The 24,241-nt window shown below is 52.8% G+C and overlaps 2 protein-coding genes across 9 annotated transcripts in view; one reads left to right on the top strand and one right to left on the bottom strand.

Annotated features, from left to right (window-relative positions):
- The first annotated feature begins 346 nt into the window (after window positions 1-346).
- Window positions 347-11,779, top strand: DNASE2 (deoxyribonuclease 2, lysosomal). 2 transcript variants are annotated; one of them, XM_048491598.1, is made up of 7 exons: window positions 347-571; window positions 1,066-1,189; window positions 5,348-5,525; window positions 7,215-7,290; window positions 8,766-8,924; window positions 10,236-10,433; window positions 10,841-11,779. In XM_048491598.1, exons 2-7 carry the CDS (start codon window positions 1,068-1,070, stop codon window positions 11,206-11,208), a joined length of 1,101 nt encoding a protein of 366 aa, XP_048347555.1. In that variant the 5' UTR covers window positions 347-571; window positions 1,066-1,067; the 3' UTR covers window positions 11,209-11,779. The 2 variants fall into 2 exon arrangements, with proteins under 2 accessions (XP_048347555.1, XP_048347554.1); XM_048491597.1 differs by lacking the exon at window positions 347-571 and adding an exon at window positions 725-935.
- Window positions 11,780-17,384: 5,605 nt separating this feature from the next.
- The window catches only part of SMARCA4 (SWI/SNF related, matrix associated, actin dependent regulator of chromatin, subfamily a, member 4), a 116,208-nt gene continuing 109,351 nt past the window's right edge, over window positions 17,385-24,241 (bottom strand). For all 7 annotated transcript variants that reach the window (XM_048491838.1, XM_048491841.1, XM_048491836.1 and 4 more), the window contains 4 exons: window positions 21,952-22,053; window positions 20,436-20,568; window positions 18,704-18,843; window positions 17,385-17,879 (listed from right to left, as the gene is read on the bottom strand). In XM_048491838.1, the coding sequence (XP_048347795.1) occupies window positions 17,847-17,879; window positions 18,704-18,843; window positions 20,436-20,568; window positions 21,952-22,053 (408 nt within the window). In that variant the 3' untranslated portion in view covers window positions 17,385-17,846. The remainder of the gene's footprint in view (window positions 17,880-18,703; window positions 18,844-20,435; window positions 20,569-21,951; window positions 22,054-24,241) is intronic.

The raw sequence follows: 24,241 nt of genomic DNA, 5'->3' as shown, positions 1-24,241 counted from the left end.
TTAATATGTATTTTAAATATTAAATATATATATATAGATTATCCATTTCATTTCCACGCTTCCCTTAGCCAAAGCTCCCTGGGCAGTTCACAACAAGTGTAGAACAATCGAAAAACAATAAATAAGAATGATTTTTTTCAAAGTACAAAAAATATTAAACCAATCAAAGTCCTATAATGCAATTAACAAAAACATAGCCCAGAATGTATGAGACCTTATTTAACCTGTTGGGCCCTGAAAAGACTAGGGAGATCTTTAAAGCTTCTTCAAAGAGAGCTGTCTTAACCTGGCTCTGAAAAGAGGGCATATTTGGTGCCAGGCGGGCCACAGTAGGGGGGTTCTTAATTGCCACTCTCTGAACCTCCTGAGAGGCTGCCAACCCCGGGGTGGCACCCAAGAAAGGCCCCAGAAGCAAAGCCTAATCATAGAATCATAGAGTTGGAAGAGACCACGAGGGCCACCCGGTCTCACCCCCTGCCATGCAGGAACCGGAAGACCAAGCCAGGCAACCTCTTTCTGGGTGGACCAAATACGGGGGATGTGCCCACTGAACTCCCCCTACTCCATGCAGGTGAGTGCTGGGTGGACGCTCTGGACTGGACTCCGAGAAAGCTGCTGCACTCCAGGAGGGCGCACCGCTCCACTTCCGGCCAGAGTGGAGCGCCTCCACTCCTGCTTTCTTGGTAGGGCACAGAGCCCCCGCCTGCTCCCTGCAGGAGAGGAACACGCAGGAGGGAGCTCATGGGGGCGGGGCCTGCATGTGGGGCGGGGCCAAGGAGTCCCCACCCCCAGACCCTCTCTTGCCTACCCGGAGGCCGCTCAGTGGAGCCGGAGCGCAGTAGGACCGGGCGCATCTGCCAGCAGCCCCGCCGCCTCTCCCCAGCCTGGGACTCCCGAATCGGGCCCGCAAGGGGCTGTCGGCGGTCCCGGAGCCGGTAAGGCGCGCCCAGCCCTGCGCCCCACCCAGGGAGGACACCTGGAGGCGGCGGTCAGCTGGGTGGGTGGGAGGGGGGGCACATCCCCACCCAGCCCCTGCAACCAGCCCCGCTTCTGCTCTTCTTGCAGGGATGGAGCCGCTTCCTGCCCGAGTCCTGCAGCGCCTGCTGCTGCTCCTGGTCGTGGCCCTGACCGGCAGCCTCGCCCAGGGGGGCATTTCCTGCTACGACGACTCCGGGCAGCCCGTGGACTGGTGCGTGGCCCTCCAAGACACCCCCCGCCCCCCTCCTTCTCCCCGTCCTAAGTCCCGGAGCTGGCCTCGCCTCGGAGCAGCCAGCAACTGACTCCTCTCCCCCTCCCCCCACGCAGGCAGGGAGATCGGAAACCGGCTGTCAATCAGCTCCAGTCCTTGGGATGGGCAGGGAGGAGCTCCCCATCTCTCTCATGCCAGGCTGCCAACGCCTAGGGAGCCTTTGCCCCCTTGGTGTCCAAAGCAGGCTTGTGCGTTCCCACCGGCCAGTCGTGGCAGGGGGTCATTGGGAGGCAGGGCGGACCAGAGCAGCTAGGCACCAAACATCTGTCCTGGGGAAACTCTGCAAATGATGCCCAACAGCCCTTCTCTTGAAGCCCCCCCCACCCCCAGGTTCCCACTTGGTGCGCTGCAGAGGGGTGCCCTGGCTGAACAAACTGGAGGAGTGGCTCCTGACATTGGGGTGGTGGTTAAGAGCAGGTGCAGTGTAATCTGGAGAACTGGGTTTGATTCCCTGCTCTGCCACTTGAGCTGTGGAGACTTATCTGGTGGACCAGATTAGCTTGTGCACTCCAATACATGCCAGCTGGGTGACCTTGGGCTAGTCCCAGTTCTTTGGAGCTCTCTCAGCCCCACCCACCTCACAGGGTGTTTGTTGTGGGGGAGGGGAGGGCAAGGAGATTGTAAGCCCCTTTGAGTCTCCTTACAGGAGAGAAAGGGGGGATATAAATTTAAACTCTTCTTCTTCATTCTTCATTCTGTTTTCTTTCCTGTACACATTTCTGGCCAGAGACTCCTGGAAGTGATGTGAGCTGAAAATGTACACTCAGTTCACAGGTCCCGAGACAGAACTTTGTTAAGTTGGAAAGAGAAGAAAGGGAAACTTAAAGACATGTAGATTTGAGAAAGCCCAATAGCATTTTGACTGTACCAACAGGAAAAACCAGCACCAAAGCACTTGCAAGAAGTTTACTTATTTAGATGACTTCTCTACAGCCTGTCCACCTGGAATGGGGATTCGAATTTGGGTCTTCAAGTGTACCAAATGCAGAGGTGTATCTAGAAAAAATGGAGCTTGGAGACAAAATCTGACAACCCCCCCCCCCCCGGGTGCCCAGATCTACCGCCTGGAGCTTGTGCCCAGATCTACCGCCTGGAGCTTGTGCCGGCGCCCAGGTCTATGTGCGCCCGAGGACATTGGTTACCCCATGTCCCCATAGGCGGTACGACCCTGACCAAATGGCCCTTGCTGCTGACCTAAGGACGACTAAATCCTAGCTGTGTTGGGATGCCAACCTGCGCCCGCCAATCTCGGGAATGGGTCTGATGCACTCTCACCCTTGGGTTCTTTCAGTGGCTTTTGAAAAATGTGTCAACGAAAGGAACACCGACTCCTCCTTCAGTATTTCCAATGGAAACTGTTCTATTGGCCATTTGCAGAGTGTGAACTTGACCTCTCTGCCCACAAGCCCTCTGTGGTTTCTCCTGCGTGCAGGAACATGCGAGGTTTTATTTATTTATTTATTGTATTTAGAGCACCGCCTCCCTCGAAGGCTCAGGGGGGCGGTTTCAACAACAAAAAAATAAAAAAAATTTGGAAAACATCATCAAGTATATATAAGTTAATTAAAAAAATACACATAAAATACATAAAAATATTAAACTAGGAGATGGCTTCTAGCTATTCTATTCCCTTTATGAAACCCAATGGAGGCCAGATGTTTGCTTTTATCAAGCTGTTGATATCATCCCGGCTGGAAAGCCAAACGCCGGCATGGAATAGGTCTCAGCTTTACAGGCCCCTGCAGAAACTTCTGTAAACTCCTGGGCAGGGCCCTGATCTCACCCTGGAAGCCTGTTCCACCAGGTAGGGGGGGCCAGAGTCTGAAAAGCCCTGGCCCTTTGTAGAGGCTGCTAGCCGGATCGCCTTTGGGGCCAGGGGATTACCAGTGCAGGTGGTCCGGGCCTCTGATGAACGGAGGGGCCTAGAAGGGCTGGCTATAGGAGAGAGACTCGGTCCCTTAGATATGCAGGACCAAGGTCATGCGAATGGCTTTTAAAGGTCAAAACCAAAACTTTAAACATGACCCTGTACTCACCGTTGCAGCCAGTGTGCAGTTGGTGATAGGACCGGAGTAATCCGGGTCCCTCAAGCTGTTGCTCCGGAAAGGAGTCTGGCTGCCGCATTCTGTACGAGTTTCAGTTTCTGGATCATGGCCAAAGGTAAGCCCGTGTAGAGCGAGTTACAGTAGTCTAATCTAGAGGTGACCGTGGCATGGGATCACAGTGGCCAGATTCAGGAACGGGAGAGATATCGGGCCAGCTAAGCCGCGCCTGCCGCAGGATGGTAAAGTCAAGCTGCTCTGTTGTCTGGGGGTGGGACCTGGACCACCAACAATGATAGAGATGGATCCAGGAAGTCACCTCTCAGGCTCTTTGGCGGATCGGGTTAGGTTTTAATCGGGCTCCTCACTAAGAAGGGTAGGCAGGCCAAAGGATTCCTGTGGCTCTCTGGGGAGCTGCATGAATCACGCCTAGATGGCCTGGATACTCCCCAAAACAGCCTCTTGCCATTGACACAGGCCTGAGTCTGGATCAGGACCCTGGCTCCCATTCCTGTTTTGAAATACAAGCCAGCTGTAAGGAACCTCAAAGGACTCGAAACAAAGTAACTGAGTTCAGTTCGTTTATTTCATAAACTTCAATGATCGCAATACACGGAATGCGGATTCTGACTTTCCCGGGCTTAAGGTGTCGCTTTTACGGACCCTTCAGCCCCTCCTCCAAACTCCCCAGCAGAATTCCCACGACAGAGTAGAAACAAGCTTCAAACGCACAAGATAAACGTAGCAAGGTTAAGGCCACAACCACCCCGGGCACGAAGCCCAGAGCGAGGAATGCGCCAAGGACAGGCTAAAGGAGCAGAAACTAACCGCCATCCTTACACCAGCCGGCCATGTGAGTGGAAGGCATTTGGTTTCACTTTTCGGGGAGGGGCTGGCTTTTGAAACGAGACCTTCCACACGTACTCTCAGGGAAGTCAGCTGCTTCACAAATGCGTCTTGGAATGTAGGCACCGGGGGCTCAGCTGTCTGTGCCTGGGGAGACCCCCCCCCCCCGCTTCACTTATGAATGGGGTGGATGCCGAAAATGCACGTGCCCGGCTCTGCTCTTGTGCATAGGATTTGCTCTCCCATTGAACTCAGTGGCATTTAAATGGCCCAGCCGTGCCTGGATTACATCTGTGGGGTATGTTGCCGAGCAGGCTTGGGAGCAGAGGAAGGGGCTTTGCTGACCATTCTCAGAGGGGCAAGGAGCAGTTTGCTGTGCTGAACCACAACAAAACCTATCGCCCTTTAACCAACCGGCTTCTGTCCTTTGCTCCCACAAGTTGCTCCAGAGCCGGAGACCTTTGATAGTTGAAAACTTGTTGGCTGATCTGCCTGCCTGCGTGTAATATTGGCATTGTGGCATTCCTGCCCCATCCGAAGCGGGGGCAGGGGGAGAATTCCTTATTCTTGGCAGATAAACAACTTCCAATAATGAAGAAGAAGAGTTTGGATTTATATCCCCTCTTTCTCTCCTGCAGGAGACTCAAAGGGGCTGACAATCTCCTTGCCCTTCCCCCCTCACAACAAACACCCTGTGAGGTGGGTGGGGCCGAGAGAGCTCCGAGAAGCTGTGACTAGCCCAAGGTCACCCAGCTGGCGTGTGTGGGAGTGCACAGGCTAATCTGAATTCCCCAGATAAGCCTCCACAACTCAAGTGGCAGAGCTGGGAGTCAAGTGGCAGAACTGGGAATCAAATGAAGTATATATACCTGTGGAATGTCCAGGGTGGGAGAAAGAACCATTTGCATGGGTTAAAAGTGTTAAGGGTGCAATTGGCAAGCTGCAAATTGCACCCGTAACGCTTTTAAGCCATGCAAATGGTTTTTTCTCCCACCCCGGACATTCCACAGGTATAGATAACCCTCTTGCTTTACTACCTTCAAATCCTCTGAAGATGACACAGGTGAAACGTCAGGAGAAAATGCTACTGGGACACGGCCGTACAACCTGGAAAACCCACAACACCAGTGATTCTGGCCGTGAAAGCCTTCGACAATACTCTGAACTTCTAATAAACCTGGGTCTGCTTGTGGTATTCCCTCTGTAACAGGTTTATTGCCTACAAACTGCCAGAGTCTCATCACCGCGGGCCAGCGGAAGGCATGCGCTACATGTACCTCGATGGTCACACACAGGGCTGGGTGGAAGGCCGGAGTCTGATGAACACCACAGAGGGAGCCGTGGGACGCACACTGCAGCAGCTGTACACGGAAACCCCACGGAGGCAGGCGAGTCTTGTAGAACTGCCCTGCAAGCGCCAAAGGCGGGGAGGGGGGAGCAGTCCCGGTTCCGAAAGCAACTCGGGGGGGCCAAACCAGACCTCCACTGTAGCGGGAATCAGAATTCTCTCTCATTGTGCTAGATCAGTGATGGTGAACCTATGGCACGGGTGCCAGAGGTGGCACTCAGAGCCCTCTCTGTGGGCACGTGCAAACAGGGGAAAATCACCCCCCCCCCCTCGCACACACATCTAGGTTGGCCTGGGCCGCTGGGCTCGATTATTAGCATTAAACCTAAGACCTAGTTTTGGGGAAGCAGTGTCGGTAACCCTGTTAAGCGCTGGTAAACCTCACTGATTTTCATGGGGAGAACTAAAGCGTGATCCTTTACCTGGGAATAAGCTTGGTTGCTGGCAATGGGGCTTGCTTCTGAGTAAACCCTCCTAGGGTCGTGATTCACCCGTTCGAAGAGTTGCATGGTTGCTTCAAAGCAAAGCCACCTTCTACCACCAAGCTTACTCCCGAGTAATGCACGCCTCAGAGCCAACCATTTTTCCTAAACTAAAACCCCAGTATTCAGGTTAAATTGCCATGTTGGCACTTTGCGATAAATAAGTGGGTTTTGGGTTGCAATTTGGGCACTCGGTCTCAAAAAGGTTCGCCACCACTGTGCTAGATTCTTTTGGGGCTGAAAACCTGGCTCTTGACAAGGCCATTCTAATTTTAAAAAAGAGGCCACGGGGTTTGTAAGGGACGGCATTCCTCCGCACTCCTGTGTACATGGAGTTGGGGGGGGATGACGACACAGTCAAGGCAAGATATTTTGTGACTGTTAAGGAGGCTCAGTATACAATCCATGAAGTTATGCCAGGGGATCTCTCAATAGGAGTGGCTTAAAATGCTGGAGCCTGTTTGCATTCCGCTGCCTCCTTGGCACTCCTACGTCAGCTTTCCACGAACCGTTTGGGCAGACTCTTCAGAGGGGAGCCCCATCTTGTGGACGAAATATGTGAATAATCCAGACAGAGAAAGAAGAAGGAGAGTTTGGATTTATACCTTTCTCCTGTAAGGAGACCCACGGTGGCTTACCAGCTTTTTTCCCTTTCCTCTCCTCACAGCAGACACCTTGTGAGGCAGGTGGGGCTGGGAGAGTTCAGAGAGAACTAGCCCAAGGTCACCCAGCAGGAATGTAGGAGTGCGGAAACACATCTGGCGTAGGAGGTTAAGAGCTCGTGTATCTAATCTGGAGTTTGATTCCCAGCTCTGCCGCCTGAGCTGTGGAGGCTTATCTGGGGAATTCAGATTAGCCTGTACACTCCCACACACGCCAGCTGGGTGACCTTGGGCTAGTCACAGCTTCTCGGAGCTCTCTCAGCCCCACCTACCTCACTGGGAGTTTGTTGTGAGGGCGGAAGGGCAAGGAGATTGTAAGCCCCTTTGAGTCTCCTGCAGGAGAGAAGGGGGGGATATAAATCCAAACTCTTCTTCTTCAGATAAGCTTCTGCCACTCAGGTGGAAGAGCGAGGAATCAAACCTGGTTTTCCAGATTAGAATCCACCTACTCTTAACCACTACACCATGCTGGAGCTGTGGAGAAGGCAAATGATAAAGATGTATGGGCTGTGCTGAGTGTGGCTGAGGTAGGATTGGGGCTGACCTGGACTAATTCTCTCATGGGCCCTTTGTCCCATCTGCCAGGAGGAGGAAACAGCCTATGTCCTGTACAACGATGCACCACCAAGAGAGTCCTCTTCTAGCAAAGGTCACACCAAAGGTAAGCTCCCATCCAGAGAGCACGTGTTGGAGTCTGGCAGCTCTGCCTGATGCCAAAGGTTAGAGGCGACTCACCACACCATCGGCCATGTTTTGAGGTCAGCTGACATGTCTTGTGGAGAGTTATTTGTTTGTGCGCTCACAGTGGACAGGCCAGCTGTCTGGGCCCCTGGCCTAGTTTGCCCAGAACACATGGGGGAAAAGGTTCACTGTATGCTAGAGGAGTGTACATACAACAGGGCATCAGGTGGGCCGTGCGCTCCCCTTCCCTGGAGGAAAATGTCAACTGGGGGACACGGTGAAGGACGCCACTTAGACCAAGGGGCATTTTCTGTCAGGCTGACTTTTGTTAGCACAAACTTCGTGTTCTAAGGTAATAGTCCAGAGACTCCCCTCATCTTGTCCGATCTCAGAAGCTGAGCAAAGTCAGTCCCGGTTGGCATTTGGAAGGGAGACCACCAAGGGACGCAGAGGCAGGCAGTGGCAAACTAGCTTTTTTTGCCTTGAAAACCGTACAGGGGTCACCGTAAGTCAATTGTGACTTGACGGGGAAAAAAAAGTCAAGAGACAGATTGGTGAGCTGGGAGGTCCTGCCTGGGTAAAGTCCCCTATGGAGCAGCAGTGGCGTAGGAGGTTAAGAGCTCGTGTATCTAATCTGGAGGAACCGGGTTTGATTCTCTGCTCTGCCGCCTGAGTCTGGGGAACTCAGATTAGCCTGTGCACTCCCACACACGCCAGCTGGGTGACCTTGGGCTAGTCACAGCTTCTTGGAGCTCTCTCAGCCCCACCCACCTCACAGGGTATTTGTTGTGAGGGGGGGAAGGGCAAGGAGACTGTAAGCCCCTTTGAGTCTCCTGCAGGAGAGAAAGGGGGGATATAAATCCAAACTCCTCCTCCTCCTCCTCCTTCTTCTTTGTTGTGCATTACATGGCCACTCAAAGGTACAAGATAAATGCTACTTTTCAATTGCACTTACCTTGTTTCCTTATCCCAAAGCAGATACTAAGGCACAAGTGTCAAACTCGCGGCCCTCCAGATGTTATGGACTACAGTTATGTAATATGTACTAAGGGAACGTTAACTATGGGAACGTTAACTATGGGAACATTAACTAAGGGAACGTTAACTATGTACTAAGGGAACGTTAACTACTAAGGGAACGTTAACGTTAAGGGAACGACACCTATGTACTAAGGGAACGTTAACTGTTCTTTTTAAAAGAACTTCACGCTGACTTGGAACCAAGGGAATGATACGGAGCCAATGTTTCTGTTCAGCCTTTATCATTTATACACTGCAACATTCTGAAATGCCTTTTCCCTTCTCAGTAATGGAGTGGAGTCCAGTGGAGAATCCACTCTCGGACTGACAGGGCTAGAGAAGGGGGCCGGGAGGCCTGGGCTCTTCTCCGCTTGTTCTCTGAAAGTGAGTTCCATTCACTTTCTGCTCCTGTGATCCTCTCCCCGCACCCCTTAGGAGTCATCTTTCTGGACAGTGCCCAGGGATTCTGGCTGCTCCACAGCACTCCGCACTTTCCAGACCTCCAGATGAACTACAGTTGGCCGAGCAGCGCCCTGCCCAACGGGCAATCCTTCCTGTGTGTGACCTTCCCCTACAGCCAGTTCAAAGAGATCGGTAGGTAGACCGAGTGGGTCTTCATGTGGGCAGAACAGTCATTGTGGGATGCAGAACACTTCGATTCTTTCTAGGCTCTTCGAAGGAAGGGGCCAAAAGACTGCCCCAAAGTAGGATCCCCCCTACTTTGCCATCTAACACGCCCAGTGTGTTAGAATCACAGAGTTGGAAGAGGCCCCGAGGGCCATCAAGTCCAGCCCCCTGCAATGCAGGAACACACAATCAAAGCACTCCTGACAGATGGCCAGCCAGCCACTCTTTAAAAACCTCCAAAGGAGACTCCACCACCGTCCGAGGTAGCGCATTCCACTGACCAACAGCTCTTACTGTCAGAACGTTCTTCCTAATGTTTAGGGGGAATCTCTTTTCCTGCACCTTGAATCCATTACTTCGTGTCCTACTCGCTGAGGCAGCAGAAAACGAACTTGCTCCCTCACCGACATGACACCCCTTCAAATATCTCAGCATGGCTATCATGTCACCTCTTCACCTTCTTTTCACCAAACCAAACATCCCCAGCTCCCTAAGTCTTTCCTCGTAGGGCATGGATTCCAGACCTTTGACCATTTTGGTTGCCCTCCTCTGGACCCGTTCCAACTCGTCAATATCCTTCCTGAATGGCGTTGCCCAGAACTGTACACAATAACTGTTCTTCCAGAGATACATACAGGACTGTTTAGTAATGTGCCTGTACTACATTGCATTTCATGCTTTACCTGGGAGTAAGCTTGGTTGCTGGCAATGGGGCTTGCTTCTGAGTAAACCCTCCTAGGGTCGTGATTCACCCATTGGAAGAGTTGCAGGGTTGCCTCAAAGCAAAGCCACCAACTACCATCAAGCTTACTCTTGAGTAACGCACACCTCGGAGCCAGCCATTTTTTTAAAACTAAAACCTCAGTATTCAGGTTAAATTACCGCATTGGCACTTTGTGATAAATAAGTGGGTTTTGGGTTGCAATTTGGGCACTCGGTCTCAGAAAGGTTCGCCATCACTGATCTATACTCTGGACAGGGTCCACTGTGGGGAAAATGGGAGTCAGCATTCAGGGGATGCCTTACGCCTCTGGCTGTTCTTTCTGCATATGTTCCCGGGGCAGGGTGCTGTCCTTTGTAGGTGCCAGGGCTCTTCTGCCACCAGCAAGGCTGGGATCCCCAACAGGACAATTATTGGGCACAGCTACAGTCACCTGCCTTTGAAGGCCATTCTGGTACCTGTGCAAACCTTCCTAGCCAAAGGCTTCGTGCTGTGAAAATCCCACCAGTCGCTCCGGGTGGGCAAGGTATTTCATGCTGCGCCATCCTTTGCCCCAGGGAGACAGCTGCTCTTCACAGATCCGCTTGTGTACGATTATCGGGTGGATGGCACCTTCGCCCAAGATCTACCTGCCCTGCTGAACGCTTCCCAGGGGTGCCACGTCCAGCAGGAGCCGTGGAACTCCAGCGTCACCCTGGTGTCCTTGGAGGGCAAGGAGTTCGTCAGCTTCGCCAAGTTCGGCCACTTCGGTGATGGTACGTGAGGCAGGGGGACCTGAAGAGACTTAATAGCACAACCCTCACGTGGTATCAGGAGCAGCAGTGGCGTAGGAGGTTAAGAGCTCATGTATCTAATCTGGAGGAACCGGGTTTGATTCCCAGCTCTGCCGCCTGAGCTGTGGAGGCTTATCTGGGGAATTCAGATTAGCCTGTGCACTCCCACACATGCCAGCTGGGTGACCTTGGGCTAGTCACAGCTTCTCAGAGCTCTCTCAGCCCCACCTACCTCACAGGGTGTTTGTTGCGAGGGGGGAAGGGCAAGGAGATTGTCAGCCCCTTTGAGTCTCCTGCAGGAGAGAAAGGGGGGATATAAATCCAAACTCTTCTTCTTCTATCTGCTTTTTTCACCTGAGTGCATAACTGCCCCCCCCCTCCCTTTCCAGATCTGTACTCTGGCTGGTTGGCCCAGGCTCTCGTGAGCAATCTCTACACCGAGTTCTGGCACAGATCCCGGGGGATCCTGCCCTCCAACTGTTCTGGGCCCTACCACGTCTACAATGTGGAGACTGTGGCCTTCCAGGAGCCTGGGCCCACCTTCTCCACCATGGTGGACCATTCCAAGTGGTGCGTGACGACCGAGAGTGAACCTGGCTGGGCCTGCGTTGGGGACATGAACCGCAACCACGCAGAGGAGTGGCGGGGGGGAGGCACCCTGTGCTGCCAGGACCCAGCCGTCTGGAAGGCCTTCTACTCCTTGGTGCAGAAATATACAGATTGCGAGGAAGCAGGAAAGGCCTCGTGGGAGGGGTAGCAGATCCCAGGCTGGCCCCCTTGGGCAGACTTCTCTCTGCTAAGCTGCATCCCAACCCAGGCACTGAGGAAATGAAAAGAATAAGTTAAGTGTGTGACCTTCCCCTACAGCCAGTTCAAAGAGATCGGTAGGTAGACCGAGTGGGTCTTCATGTGGGCAGTGTTAAGTAAGTTTTGGCCACACCTCAACGGTACCCATAGTCCCAGTTCTTCAGAGCTCTCTCAGCCCCACCCACCTCACAGGGTGTTTCTTGTGGGGGTGAGGGAAAGGAGATTGTAAGTCCCTTTGACTCTCCTTACAGGAGAGAAAGGGGGGGATATAAATCCAACTCCTCTTCTTCTACTGAGTTTGACTGTTGGGTCTATCATTGTCTTCTCTGATTGGCAGTGGCTCTCCAGGGTTTCAGGTCTTCAATGTCACCTATTACCTAATCCTTTTAAATGGAGGTGCCGGGGATTGAACCCGGGGCCTTCTGCATGCCGAACAGATGTGCTGCCTCTGAGCCACAGCCCTTCCTGTCTTCACTGCTGGAATCAACTGCTGATTTGAGAAACAGCATAAGAACATAAGAACAATCCAGCTGGATCAGACCAGAGTCCATCTAGTCCAGCTCTCTGTTACTCGCAGTGACCCACCAGGTGCCTTTGGGAGCTCACGTGCAGGATGTGAAAGCAAGGGCCTTCTGCGGCTGCTGCTCCTGAGCACCTGGTCTGTTAATGTTTGTATTAATGTTCATGTGGTCCTGTAGCTGAGAAGACAAGGAGAAGTACTCTGCCATACACTGGCAGGATTTGGAGCATTTGAAACCGTCCAGGAGGGACAGGAAAATGGACGCACAGATTATTTGAGCCCTCTGGCATCAGGGGGGGCAGATTAGTAAACTGGAGAGCAATAAAAGAATTTGCAGAAAGCTAAACAAGTGTGGAACATTTGTCTTGATATGAGCAAGTCTTTGTGTGTCAGATGAAAGGGGCGTCGACTCCCAAAAGCTCTCACCCCTAGGATCCAGCTGTTCCCCTTGAACCAGCAACAGTTCGTCCTGTCCCAAATGACAAGGATGTGCTAACCCCGTGGTGGCGAACCTTTGGCACTCCAGATGTTATGGACTACAATTCCCATCAGCCCCTGCAAATTGGCCATGCTGGCAGGGGCTGGTGGGAATTGTAGTCTATAACTTCTGGAGTGCCAAAGGTTTGCCACCACGGTGCTAACCCAACTCTGGCGCTTCAGAGGTTGAGGGACTACAATTCCCATCAGCCCCTGCTAGCATTGCTATGGGAATTGCAGTCCATCAACCTCTGAAGTGCCAGAGTTGGACGCCCCTGTGGTAACCTGTGCCTTTCCTTTAAGCAAGCTGGGCTCAAACACTTAGACTGCTGCTGTAGGGTGGGGGTGACAGGCTCTTGTCCCACCCCCCCAGCTGCTGACAGACAGCTATTTGGCCATTTTTTCAGGTGAAGCAGCTAAAACGAGGCCAATAACTCCTATCCCCGCCACGCTTTTTGGTAGGGGAAAATAGCTGCCGTGGACTGATCAGCAAACGTTGCAAGGTTGCAAACGTCCTCTTAAAAGGGAGGATGCTGTCTCTGCAGACGCGAAGGTGACGCCTCCTGGGCTCTGCCGAGAGAATGCTCCTGTAAGAGGGAGGAAAGCCCAGCTGGGCTCTTCGTGTTGAGAAGGAACAACCTGGCATCAGAAGACATGTTAGCAGACAAATGGAGACTGTGGGCAGCCCACCTGGGGAATGACTCATCTGCCCACTCGTAGCTTGCTCCCACTTTCAGATTCCGGCAGATTATATAAAAAGTAGCACTCGCTCTTTGGCGTGCTCAGAAGCAGCAGCACAGGCAGTACTCTCTGAGACCAGGGGAAAAGACAGTGAGAGAAAGGAGAGCTCGGTTTCTTTGTGTGGGGGTTACCCTTGATGTTCAATCCTGACTTTTCATCTCAACCGATCTCTCTCCTTTCAACAGAACCGGGGTCTGCAACCTGCGGTTCTCCAGAGGTTCATGGGCTACAACTCCCATCAGCCCCTGCCACCATGGCCCAGCCCAGTGATGGCGAACCTGTTTGAGACCGAGTGCCCAAATTGCAACCCAAACCCCACTTATTTATCACAAAGTGCCAACCCGACAATTTAACCTGAATGCTGATGTTTTAGTTTAGAAAAAACCGGTTGGCTCCCTCTTCCTCTGCCCCACAAGCTCAAGCAGGGGCCAGCCCGCTCTAGCCTCCAGCAAGTCCCGTGCACACTGCTCTGGGCCTCTGTAGCATTTCTGCCCCCTCTGCATGCCCCCCCTCAGGCACCAGGTCTGCCAGCCGAGTCCTCCCTGCTCGCTGTGGTGCGCGCACATCGTGCTCATTGGCCCAGGCCAGCCTAGATGTGTGTGTGTGTGGGGGGGACTTTCCGCCCCCCACATGACGAACTCTGTGTGCGCATGCCCACAGAGAGGGCTCCGAGTGCCACCCCTGGCACCCATGCCATAGGTTCGCCATCGCTGGCCCAGCCGCAGGTCGCAGACCCCTGCAATAGAAGATCCTCGGAGTAGTCAAAAGTCTATCGAAGGGTGCCCAGGCTTTTAAAGCCTGTGGGCAAATGTGGCATCCTGACGTGGCATGGTGGGCATAGCAACAAAAGGGATGCTGCAAGAGGGGCAGCCAGCCACAAGGAGCACCTTTGCTTCTGTATCACAGCGCGGATGCTTGCATTCTGGTGGCAGGTGCCACTGAAGCGACTTTTCAAGAACCGCACAGCCCATCCGGCCGTCAATCGGACAACTTGCCAGGCAAAAACGCCACCTGCCCCCACCCACTTCCTAAAAACACCTGGCAGGTGTTGGGAAAGGCACTGGCAGGTGGCCTGGCCCCCACAGGCACCTTGCTGCGGACTCCTACTCTACTGGAACCTGCATGCTCATGCTGCAGACAGGATTTGGCTCGAGGGGAAAGTTCAGCCCCGCGCTGGTCTGTTTCTGCCAAGAGCAGCGACTCTGCCCCCACGCTCAGGGGAACGGGCACCGAAGCACTCCTGGGGGGTCAGGTGCCGGCAGTTTGGCAGCACATTTGGTCATTACAGCAGTGAAGGACCGGTGTGGATGTTATCACAGGTCTGGTTCTCAAACAACGCCCGGGGTGATGAAGAGCACCCTGTATGCTTTCAAAGGCTGTGTGTGCATGTTTGTGTGTGTGTGTGGGGTGTGTGTGTGTGTGTCATCTAATCCTCATCCCTACATTCATGCTTGCTTTTTTCAAATAGGCCATTGGTGGTTTGGTCTGAAGACAAGTGAGTTGGTCCAAATAAACCAAAATGCTGCACTGGTTCATAACCACGTCCAGTGACTCCTCCAGGTCTAAGTTAGTCAGCCAGGCTTCCAAAACCACCCAACAGTAGACTGTCTTGCCTCAGGGTTGCCTTCTGTGGTGATGGGCAGGGTTGGGGGCTTGTGTTTTCCCTCTCCTACAGAAACCCCCTTTTGTGTCCAAACCTTGAAACGCGAAGCAGGTTTCATTCACCTGTCTCTACATCTGCTGCCTCTGAAAAATCAAAAGCAAACTGATATAGGTAGCTGTAGGAGCCAGCGTGGTGTAGTGGTTAAGAGCAGGTGCACTCTAATCTGGAGAATTAGGTTTGATTCCCTATTCTGCCACTTGAGCTGTGGAGGCTTATCTGGTGAACCGGATTAGCTTGTGCACTCCAATACATGCCAGCTGGGTGACCTTGGGCTAGTCCCAGTTCTTCGGAGCTCTCTCAGCCCCACCCACCTCACAGGGAAAGGAGATTGCAAGCCCCTTTGAGTCTCCTTACAGGAGAGAAAGGGGGGATATCAATCCAAACTCCTCTTCTTCAGTGCCCCCTTCACTGTTATGTGTGCATTATGCACACTGTTATGTGTGCATTACCAGCTAGACTGTTATGTGTGCATTACCAGCTGGAGAGCTTGGCCAGGAAATTCACTGTGAAGAGTGTGTGTGTGTGAATGTGTGCCCAAAGGATGTACACATTTCATGAGCCATCACCACTGTATACCTTCTCTCTCTTTCTTCACCCCTGCTGGTTGGAAACAGCATTAGGTGACCACTTGCACCATTTGTGGATTTCATTGGGAGCGCCAAAAAAGCTCTTTCTGGTGCCCAGGCAACACCTCCCCCATCTATTGCACTACCCAGTGGGAAACTGTAGCCGGTGGGAAGGAGGCTGCCCAGCAACTGCGAAGGGCCACGCAGGGCTTTCAGGGACTACCCTTTTGAATTCCCAGCATACTCTCCTGTGCTCTGAAGCACCCAACCGATATGAGCCAAATTTACCCTGTGGAGCAATTCCACAACACCCTATTCAACCCGAAAGGCCTGCAAAGGACCGTTCTGGGCTTTCCCGGCTGCACGGGCGCGGTCTGACAGTTTTCGCTCCTAACATTTCGCCCACATCTATGGCTGGCTGGTTGTGAACAGGAGATCGGGAGGCTGAACCTCTGCTGCCTTCTGGCAGTCGTTTCCTACACACCAAACAGAACAACAGTAACTTGTGCATTATGGAGCAGAATTCTGAAAAGGCTCCACTCTTCTGGGCTACACCTAGAAAAGTTGAAGACGAAGAACAGTTTGAATTTATATCCTCCCCTTCTCTCCTGCGAGGAGACTTAAAGGGGCTTACAATCTCCTTCCCGCCTACCCCACAAGAAACACCCCGTGAGGTGGGTGGGGCTGAGAGAGCTCCAAAGAGAACTGTGACTAGCCCATGCAATCTAGCCCTGCTATATACCTGGAACATCTTGTTAATTACAATTGCAGATGGGTCATGACTAGAGCAAGGTGTAACTCTTTTCCGTCAGTACATCTTCAAGGTCGCTTCTCTGATATCCCACAAAATGAGTGTTGCTGTCGTTTCTGTCCTAATACAACTGATTCACTTTCTCACATTCTGCTTCACTGTTCAAAATACAACATCAGAACTGATTTGAGAACTGTATTACCAACAGGATTTATGCTCCTTTCTGATAAGATAAAAATGGCTAAGCTTCTAAATAACTCTAATGCTGAAATCTCTGAAGCTGTTGCTACATTTTTACTCTGTGTACTGCAAGTTGTGCAATAATGATCCTTTTATTGTATTTGGAACTCATGACACACTCCGGTTTTATGTCTGATAAAGGTTTTGGATTTGGACTAGCCCATGTGTTGGAGTGCACAAACTAATCTGGTTCCCCAGATAAGCCTCCACAGCTCAAGTGGCAGAGCGGGGAATCAAACCTAGCTCTCCAGATTAGAGTGCACCTGCTCTTAACCATTCCACCACGCTGCTCTCAGCGCTGGTTTGGGAAATTCCTGGAGACTTGGAGAGGCTAGAATGCCACAGAGACCACCCTCCAAAGCAGCCATGTTCTCCGGGGGAAATGATCTCTGCTGTTCAGAGATCAATTGAAATTCTGGGAGATCTCCAGGCCCCACCCGAAGGTTGGCAACCTTACTGAACACTACAACAGACCAGCCCTCTAAGAAGAGATTTATACTCCACTTTTCTCTCCTGTAAGGAGACTCAAAGGAGCTTAAAATCTCCTTTCCCTCCCTCTCCCACAACAAACACCCTGTGAGGTGGGTGGGGCTGAGAGAGTCCTGAGAAATTGGCCATGCTGGCAGGGGCTCATGGGATTTGTAGTCCACGGACATCTGAAGAGCCACAGGTTGCAGACCCCTGGACTAGCCCAAGGTCACCCAGCAGGAATGTAGGAGTGCGGAAACACATCTGGTTCACCAGATCAGCCTCTGCCACTCAGGTGGAGGAGGGAGGAATCAAACCCGGTTCTCCAGATTAGAATCCACCTGCTCTTAACCACGATGCCACACTGGCTCTAGAATGTATAGAGTGCTGAAGCTGGGTGACCGAGAGGACTGTCTCTTTTTGAAACTGGGCTTCGCTCAGGGGTCTGCAACCTGCGGCTCTCCAGATGTTCACGGACTGGAAATCCCATCAGCCCCTGCCAGCATGGCCGATGGGATTTGCAGTCCGTGAACATCTGGAGAACCGCAGGTCGCAGACCCCCGGTTTAGCTGGTCCAGCCGAGCCCAGCTGGGAAGAAAAGGCAGCAAGTTGAGGGAAGGGAAAGACTTGGCTACCGAGCCCTCCTATCGTCGAAGGAACAGCAGAGAGAGCAAAGAAAGACAGCCTCCAAAGGGTTGCGTCGGGTTTCGGTTTTCTGCTTAATTTATTACTGTTGGAAATCCAGTGACACGGACATGGCTGCCGCTGCCCTCCCCTCCTGACCTGGCGGGCAGGTGGCCAACAGAGTACTAGGAGTGGACTGCTACACACATGCACCCCCCCATCCCCACAGGTTAAAACTACAGTGATTCAATACTGCAACTGAAAACAGGACTGCCATAAAAAGGAAAAAAATATATATCAAGTGTTCCCCAATTCATAATTCGTTTTTTTTGTTTTTGTTTTTAAACAGTTAACGCAGTTACAAATGCTACTGATGTGAAGGACAGGGCCAGACACGAACGTCCTACGTCTTCACTGCAGTATAAATATGGAAGAGTTTTATACAGGGTTACCCATATCCAACACTACGTTTCTGGCTACCGTCGCAGCTAAGAGGAGCGCGGGCTGAGACGTCGGCTCTGCACACTGGGAATGTCGTTTAGTCGTCTTCCGTGCCACTTCCTGAACGGTCCTGGGAAAGAGAGTTATTTTCTTACTGCGTTTTTTGTTGTTGTTGTTACTGCGTTATTTAAGATGCGCCCTTTTTGTACGAAGACCCGGAGAGCTCTGCTCGGACTTGTAAATTGACAGAGGGAAATCTTGACTTCTGAAAGTTCGTCCCCAGAAAGCCTCTTTGCTCTCCGAGGTGCCGCTGGACCCCAATCCGCCATTCTCCAGAAGAATCCAGGGCAGCGTGCAGGTTTTCCCCACATCTCGTTTTATCCTCCCCGTCATCCCACCTGAGGCGTACCAGCAATAAATGGCGCCTGTGGCAAAAACCCCAGTGACTCCCCCCGCCCCACTTACCTCAGCCAGCAGAGGAGGGTGGCGGTCCTGGGTAGCCTGGAGGGGCTGGCCCGGCTGAAGGAGCAGCCAGACTGGGAGCCTACTAGGGGCCTGCCGGGCACCCCTTGCCCCGGCCCTGCCAGGCTGCTCCATCAACCTGGCGGGGCTGCGGCCGGCTCTCGCCTCAGGAGGAGTGTGTGTGTGTGTGTGTGGGGTGATTTTGCGCCCCCCCACATGATGTAATGGGTGGCACCCAGGGTCAATTGACCCCCCCCCCCCATATCCCTCTGGCAGAGACACCCCTGCATCTAATGAGGCAGCATGTGCTGAGAAAGGGTGACTGGCCAACAGTCTCCTCAGGTGCAGGGATGGGCAACCAGGTGTGTAGGGTCCTCTCTCATGACCCTCCCTCCCTCCCTCCCTCATCTACTCACAACAGTGTCTCCACGCTTCATGCCTCAGCCAGAACTGCCCCACCCACCCAGGGGATGAAATGTGGCTGTCATTCACCTCCTCTTGTTCCTCTTCACTGTCGTCGTCGCTAACGACAGGCTTGGCCCGGGAACCACGGCTCGTGCGCCTTCGGCCCTTCATCCGGTCTTGTGCTTTCTCCTTCCTGCCTAGTTTAATCTTCACTTTAACAGAACGAGCTGGAAGGGGAGGGAAAAACGGGCAGTGAGCAGGCAGGCTGGAGGCAGCCTCTCTCCCCAACCCTTGCCTAGCAGAACAGCCCCAGCGGAGCAGGACTCAAGACTTTTGCCTCCTGCCCTCTGGAGAGGCGAGTGGCCAGGTCATGCCCTGGATGCTTGCCAAAGGCTTGCTCTACATCAGGGATCCCCAACTTTTTGAGCCTGTAGGTCTGTGGTGGCGAACCTTTGGCACTCCAGATGTAATGGACTACAATTCCCATCAGCCCCTGCCAGCATGGCCAATTAGCCATGCTGGCAGGGGCTGATGGGAATTGTAGTCCATTACATCTGGAGTGCCAAAGGTTCGCCATCACTGCTGTAGGTGTTCCCTGCCCTACGAGAAAAGACTTAGGGAGCTGGGGATGTTGAGTTAGTGAAGAGAAGGTTAGGAGGTGACATGATAGCCAATCTTAGATATTCGAAGGGATGTCTTGTTGGTAAGGGAGCAAGCTTGTTTTCTGCTGCTCCAGAGACTAGGACATGGAGTGATGGGTTCAAGGTGAAGGAAAAGAGATTCCACTTAAACATCAGAAAAAACTTCCTGACAGTCAGGGCTGTTTGCCAGTGGAATGCACTGCCTCGGAGTGTGGTGGAATCTCCTCCTTTGGAGGTTTTTAAACAGAGGCAGAATGGCCATCTGTCAGGAGTGCTTTGATGGTGTGTTCCCTGCATTGCAGGGGGTTGGACTTGATGGCCCTTGGGGTCTCTTCCTACTCTACGATACTATGTTCTGGCACAAGTCTGGGGGTGAAGCCGTAGGAAGCAAACACCTACACACAATGACAGCCAAGGACAGAGAAGCGGAGCAATTTACAAAAAGAATAGTGAACGTCGTACAACCACTATTGCGATGGCAATGGCTGGCAAAACCTTCTTTCAATCTGCACAGCCAATCAGTTCTCCTGTTGAGCAGGAGTGCCACCTGGTTTGCCCATTTCCTGAAAACAATTGGTGGGCCTCAGTAAAGGTATTCTGGACACCATGCTGGGGACCCCTGCGCTACATCTTCAAAGGGCCACCTCACTGCCTTTTTTTTTTGGTGCACAATGCAATACAGAATCTCCCTGCCCAACTCTGTGGAACCAAAATAAAGATCTGCCCCTCCACCCTTGATACCCTTCCCTGGATTTTCCTTAGGGAGAAGTCGTTTCTCCTCCAGACCAAACATTAGGGAAGGAGAAGCAGACTGAACTTCCCCTACCGGCCTGGGGTCTGCCCCCTGTTCCAAGCAGGACACAACACCTCCAATGTCATGTGCTGGTCGTCAACTACTTTCCCTCAAAGGGGTGCTGTGTGGTTTCTGGGCTGTATGGCCGTGTTCCAGCAGCATTCTCTCCTGACATTTTGCCTGCATCTGTGGCTGGCATCTTCAGAGGATCCTTCAGAGGACAGATGCAGGCGAAACGTCAGGAGAGAATGCTGCTAGAACACGGCCATACAGCCCGGAAACCACACAGCACCCCAGTGATTCCGGCCGTGAAAGCCTTCGACAATACATTTCCCTCAAAGGTCAGCAGACATTTTGCTGAAACACAGCTTAGGAGAGGACTCACACTCCGATTCCGATCCTTCCTCTTCTCCTTCCTCCTCCTCTTCACTCTCCTCCCCTTCGCTGTCTTCCTCTTTCTCAATTTTCTGCCTCACGCTGGTAAAGACGGATTGCAACACAATCGAGTCCTCATAGATCTGGAGGCAACCGCAGAAGGAGACAGACAAAAATCACACCCAGCTGCAGGCACATCTGCTCTCTCGGCTCCGCCCAAACCGTTCTGGCGCTTTTGACTCCCTTGCGAGAGACACCAGTTCAGGATTAATGACAACATTTGTTTATTTTACTTCATTGGTACCATGCCTTTCGTCCCAATTAGGATCCAAAGGGGCTTATAGCATTCTCCTCTCCCTCACTGTATTATCACAATGACCCTGTGAGGTAGGTCAGACTGAGGAAACACAGGGCGCTTTCACACATGCCCAATAATGCACTGTCAATCCACTCTGTCTCACCAAAAGATGTCCGGAGATTTTTAAAGGCATCAGCTGCCAATTCCTGGACTTCCTTCCTTGTTGAACGCTCCCATTGGGTCCTAGTGCCAAGTATCCCCCACCCCCACCCCAAACACCAAGCTAGGCTGGCTGGACAGTGGTGGCAAACTGTTGCTCTCCTGCAAGGCCTGGCGACAGCCTCCCCATCCTGTCCCCTCCCCTCCCCACAACACAAACACCAAGCCAAGAAGAAGAAGAAGAGTTTGGATTTATATTCCCCCTTTCTCTCCTGCAGGAGACTCAAAGGGGCTTGCCCTTCCCCCCTCACAACAAACAGCCTGTGAGGGAGGTGGGGCTGAGAGAGCTCCGAGAAGCTGTAACTAGCCCAAGGTCACCCAGCTGGCATGTGTGGGAGTGTACAGGCTAATCTGAATTCCCCAGATAAGCCTCCACAGCTCAGGTGGCAGAGCTGGGAATCAAACCCGGTTCCTCCAGATTAGATACACGAGCTCTTAACCTCCTACGCCACTGCTGCTGATCTCCTACGCCACTGCTACGTCGCTGCTCTCCCACCAGGCCTGGCAACTGCCCTCCCCAGCTCACCGCTCGCTTGCCCACCTGACCACAGCCTCCCCCAACTCACCACTTGCTGGTTCACCTGCTCATAGTTTTTTGGGACTATTTTCTACTGTGGAAGCACGCCCTTCCACCACACCACTAAAGATCACACTGGACAAGCCATGATTTGTGCAATAGGGACAGCTTGCTGTGGTGAATTTCACGGAACCTGACTCCGGACAATTCTTGGATCTCTTGAGAAGCCAAGAAATCTCGACTGCAAAGAGTTCTGGGCAACCCCAGAATCTGCTCTGACGTGCGCAGGGGTGTCATAAGAAGTAACAGCAGAACAACCAGGAATGTCAGTTTCTGGCAGAAGCAACACGGCCCTAAGGAGGCCAGGATGAAGTCATCACTGAGGAGACAGAGAGACACCCACAGAAGGGAAGATAGGCTGACCGAGGCTTTTTATCCTTGGCACTGCTGGTGGTGTGTGCGTGTGTGTGCTGGAGGGGGGGGGGATCTTACCAAAGAGCCCTCAAGGTTGAATGTTTGTGCGTTCTGACACAAGAGCATGACATCCTTCTCCAGATCGTTCAGGCTGCGGTACTTGTGGTTCCGGATTCGCTCCTGAAAATAAAAGGGGGGGGGATTAGATTCTGCTCTGTGAGGTGACTGGATAACATTCTTTTTTGATGCCTGGCTTTGTTTCTTTCAACCCTGGCTGCCCCCAGCCCTGGCTGAAGATGCAGCTCCGCCACCTGACGGGCGAACGAGGTCGAGAAATGCGGAGTCGTACTCACCTGTAACTGTATTCATCGAGTGGGCTCCTGTGCAGGCACGCATTGAGACTGCGCGGGCGCAGGCTAGCCACAGTCCAGCCTGTCTTCATTTCTGTTGCTAAGCAGAAAAGGCACGCCCTCCCCACACCTGTGGCAGGCAGTTTCCCACCCAAACAGTTATGTGAAGGGTGTGTGTGTGTCATCCCCTCAGTTTCCTTACACCACCATGTCAGATCAACGGTGAAAACTTTGAGCAGGACCAAATAAATAGCCGTAGCAGGGCGGGGAGGGGGTAGGTAGAATGTGTGTCTGCACAGAAGTTACAGTTACTCTGACTTTCATCCTCGTGGACATTCTGTGCAGTCCCACACTGAGAGATGAGCAAGTGAGACACGACGGCAATTGGGGTAGGGATGTTTATTTGAAGGCCGCATATAATACAGCCTTCCCCGCAGCAGTTTCCCTGCGAGAATCTACATTGGGGTGTCCAACTCTGGCGCTTCAGATGTCCGTGGACTACAATTCCCATCAGTCCCTGCAGTTGGCCATGCCAGCAGGGGCTGATGGGGATTGTAGTCCATGAACATCTGAAGCGCCAGAATTGGACACCCCTGATCTATATTAACTGCATAGTGCTTAATAAAAGTAGCAAGAGAGGACTTTGTGGCCGCTCTACAAATGTCCAAGATAGCCACCCTGGACACCCATGCTGCAGAGGTGGCCACCACTCTAGCAGAGTGGGCTTGGAGGGCCTGCAGAGGTGGCCACCACTCTAGCAGAGTGGGCTTGGAGGGCCAAACTTGAGGAGGGGGGAGGGTCACAGTGTAGGGCCTGCAGGTCCCTCACATCCCCTCAGTTGGCCTTAGAGGGCTGGTAAGACAGGGTCAAAGCGTTCCTAGACCCTTTTTATGTGGGGCGGTTGTTCAGAAAGGGGGGGGAGTCATCCAGCGTTTGTTGTGTTCACTGCACCAGAGAACACCACGTGCGACCGCTATTGCTCCAGGGTGGGTCTGGAAAGGCACTTCCTGGAAATATTCCCCAGGGGATGCCCACTTTTCCTGGAAGGGGGGTTTCCTTTACATCTCTCCCCCCCCCTCCTTTTCATTCTCCTAGGGAAGGTGATAGCAAAGGCTCAAGCAGATCTCACCACAGGCATCCAAATAGCTCTTTGGCCAAGGGAACCGAGGACAGACCTGGGAATACTCAGCCTCCCTGGAGGGAGGGGCTGTCACAATTATGCACACACACACCCCCCATTTTGGAGAGGTCTCATATAGAGTCTGGCATGAGCCACCACAGCAGTGGCGGATGCCACGAGGCCCAACAGTTCCTGGATGGAGTGGACCATCTGAAAACCGAACCGAGTCAAGGTAAGGCCCAATGACGTCAACAGTTTGGGCTGGTGTCAGGGCCGATTTGTCCAGACTGACCAGTAGATTTAAGATTGACCATAAATCCTGACTTGGCGGGCTGCGGCAACGCAGGCTCCTCCCTCTTTTGTGTGATGGGGTCAGGTGAGGCGAAGGAGATCTGCAGATTTCGGTAGGGGCCGGGGTGGGGTGGATCGCTACTTAGAATCTGGCTTGGCCCCCTTCTTGGCCCTCTAGGCCCATGGTGGCGAACCTTTGGCACTCCAGATGTAATGGACTACAATTCCCATCAGCCCCTGCCAGCATGGCCAATGGGCTGATGGGAATTGTAGTCCATAACCCCCATATGGCCCCATATGTCCCACGTCGGTCTCTGCGCTCGGCAGAGGCCAGTCTACTGGAGATCCCCACCCCCTCTATGATGCGGCTGGCCTCCACTAGGGCCAGGGCTTTTACGGCCCTAGCCCCTGCCTGGTGGAATACTCTTCCTCCAGCTGTCCGGGCCCTGCGGGACCTAAATGAATTCCGCAGGGCCTGTAAGACCGAGTTACTCCGCTGGGCTTTTGAGGAGGCCGGCTGCTGATAGGTGCCCATTAACAACTGAGATCCGCTGTTCCCCTCTCAGAGTTAGAGGAGTTAATAGTTGAACGCCATCTGTTTTAAATA

Source organism: Sphaerodactylus townsendi, linkage group LG03, assembly GCF_021028975.2.
Source record: "Sphaerodactylus townsendi isolate TG3544 linkage group LG03, MPM_Stown_v2.3, whole genome shotgun sequence".
Taxonomy (NCBI): domain Eukaryota; kingdom Metazoa; phylum Chordata; class Lepidosauria; order Squamata; family Sphaerodactylidae; genus Sphaerodactylus; species Sphaerodactylus townsendi.
Note: the sequence above shows the minus strand (reverse complement) of the source record. Positions and strands in the feature narration are given on the sequence as shown.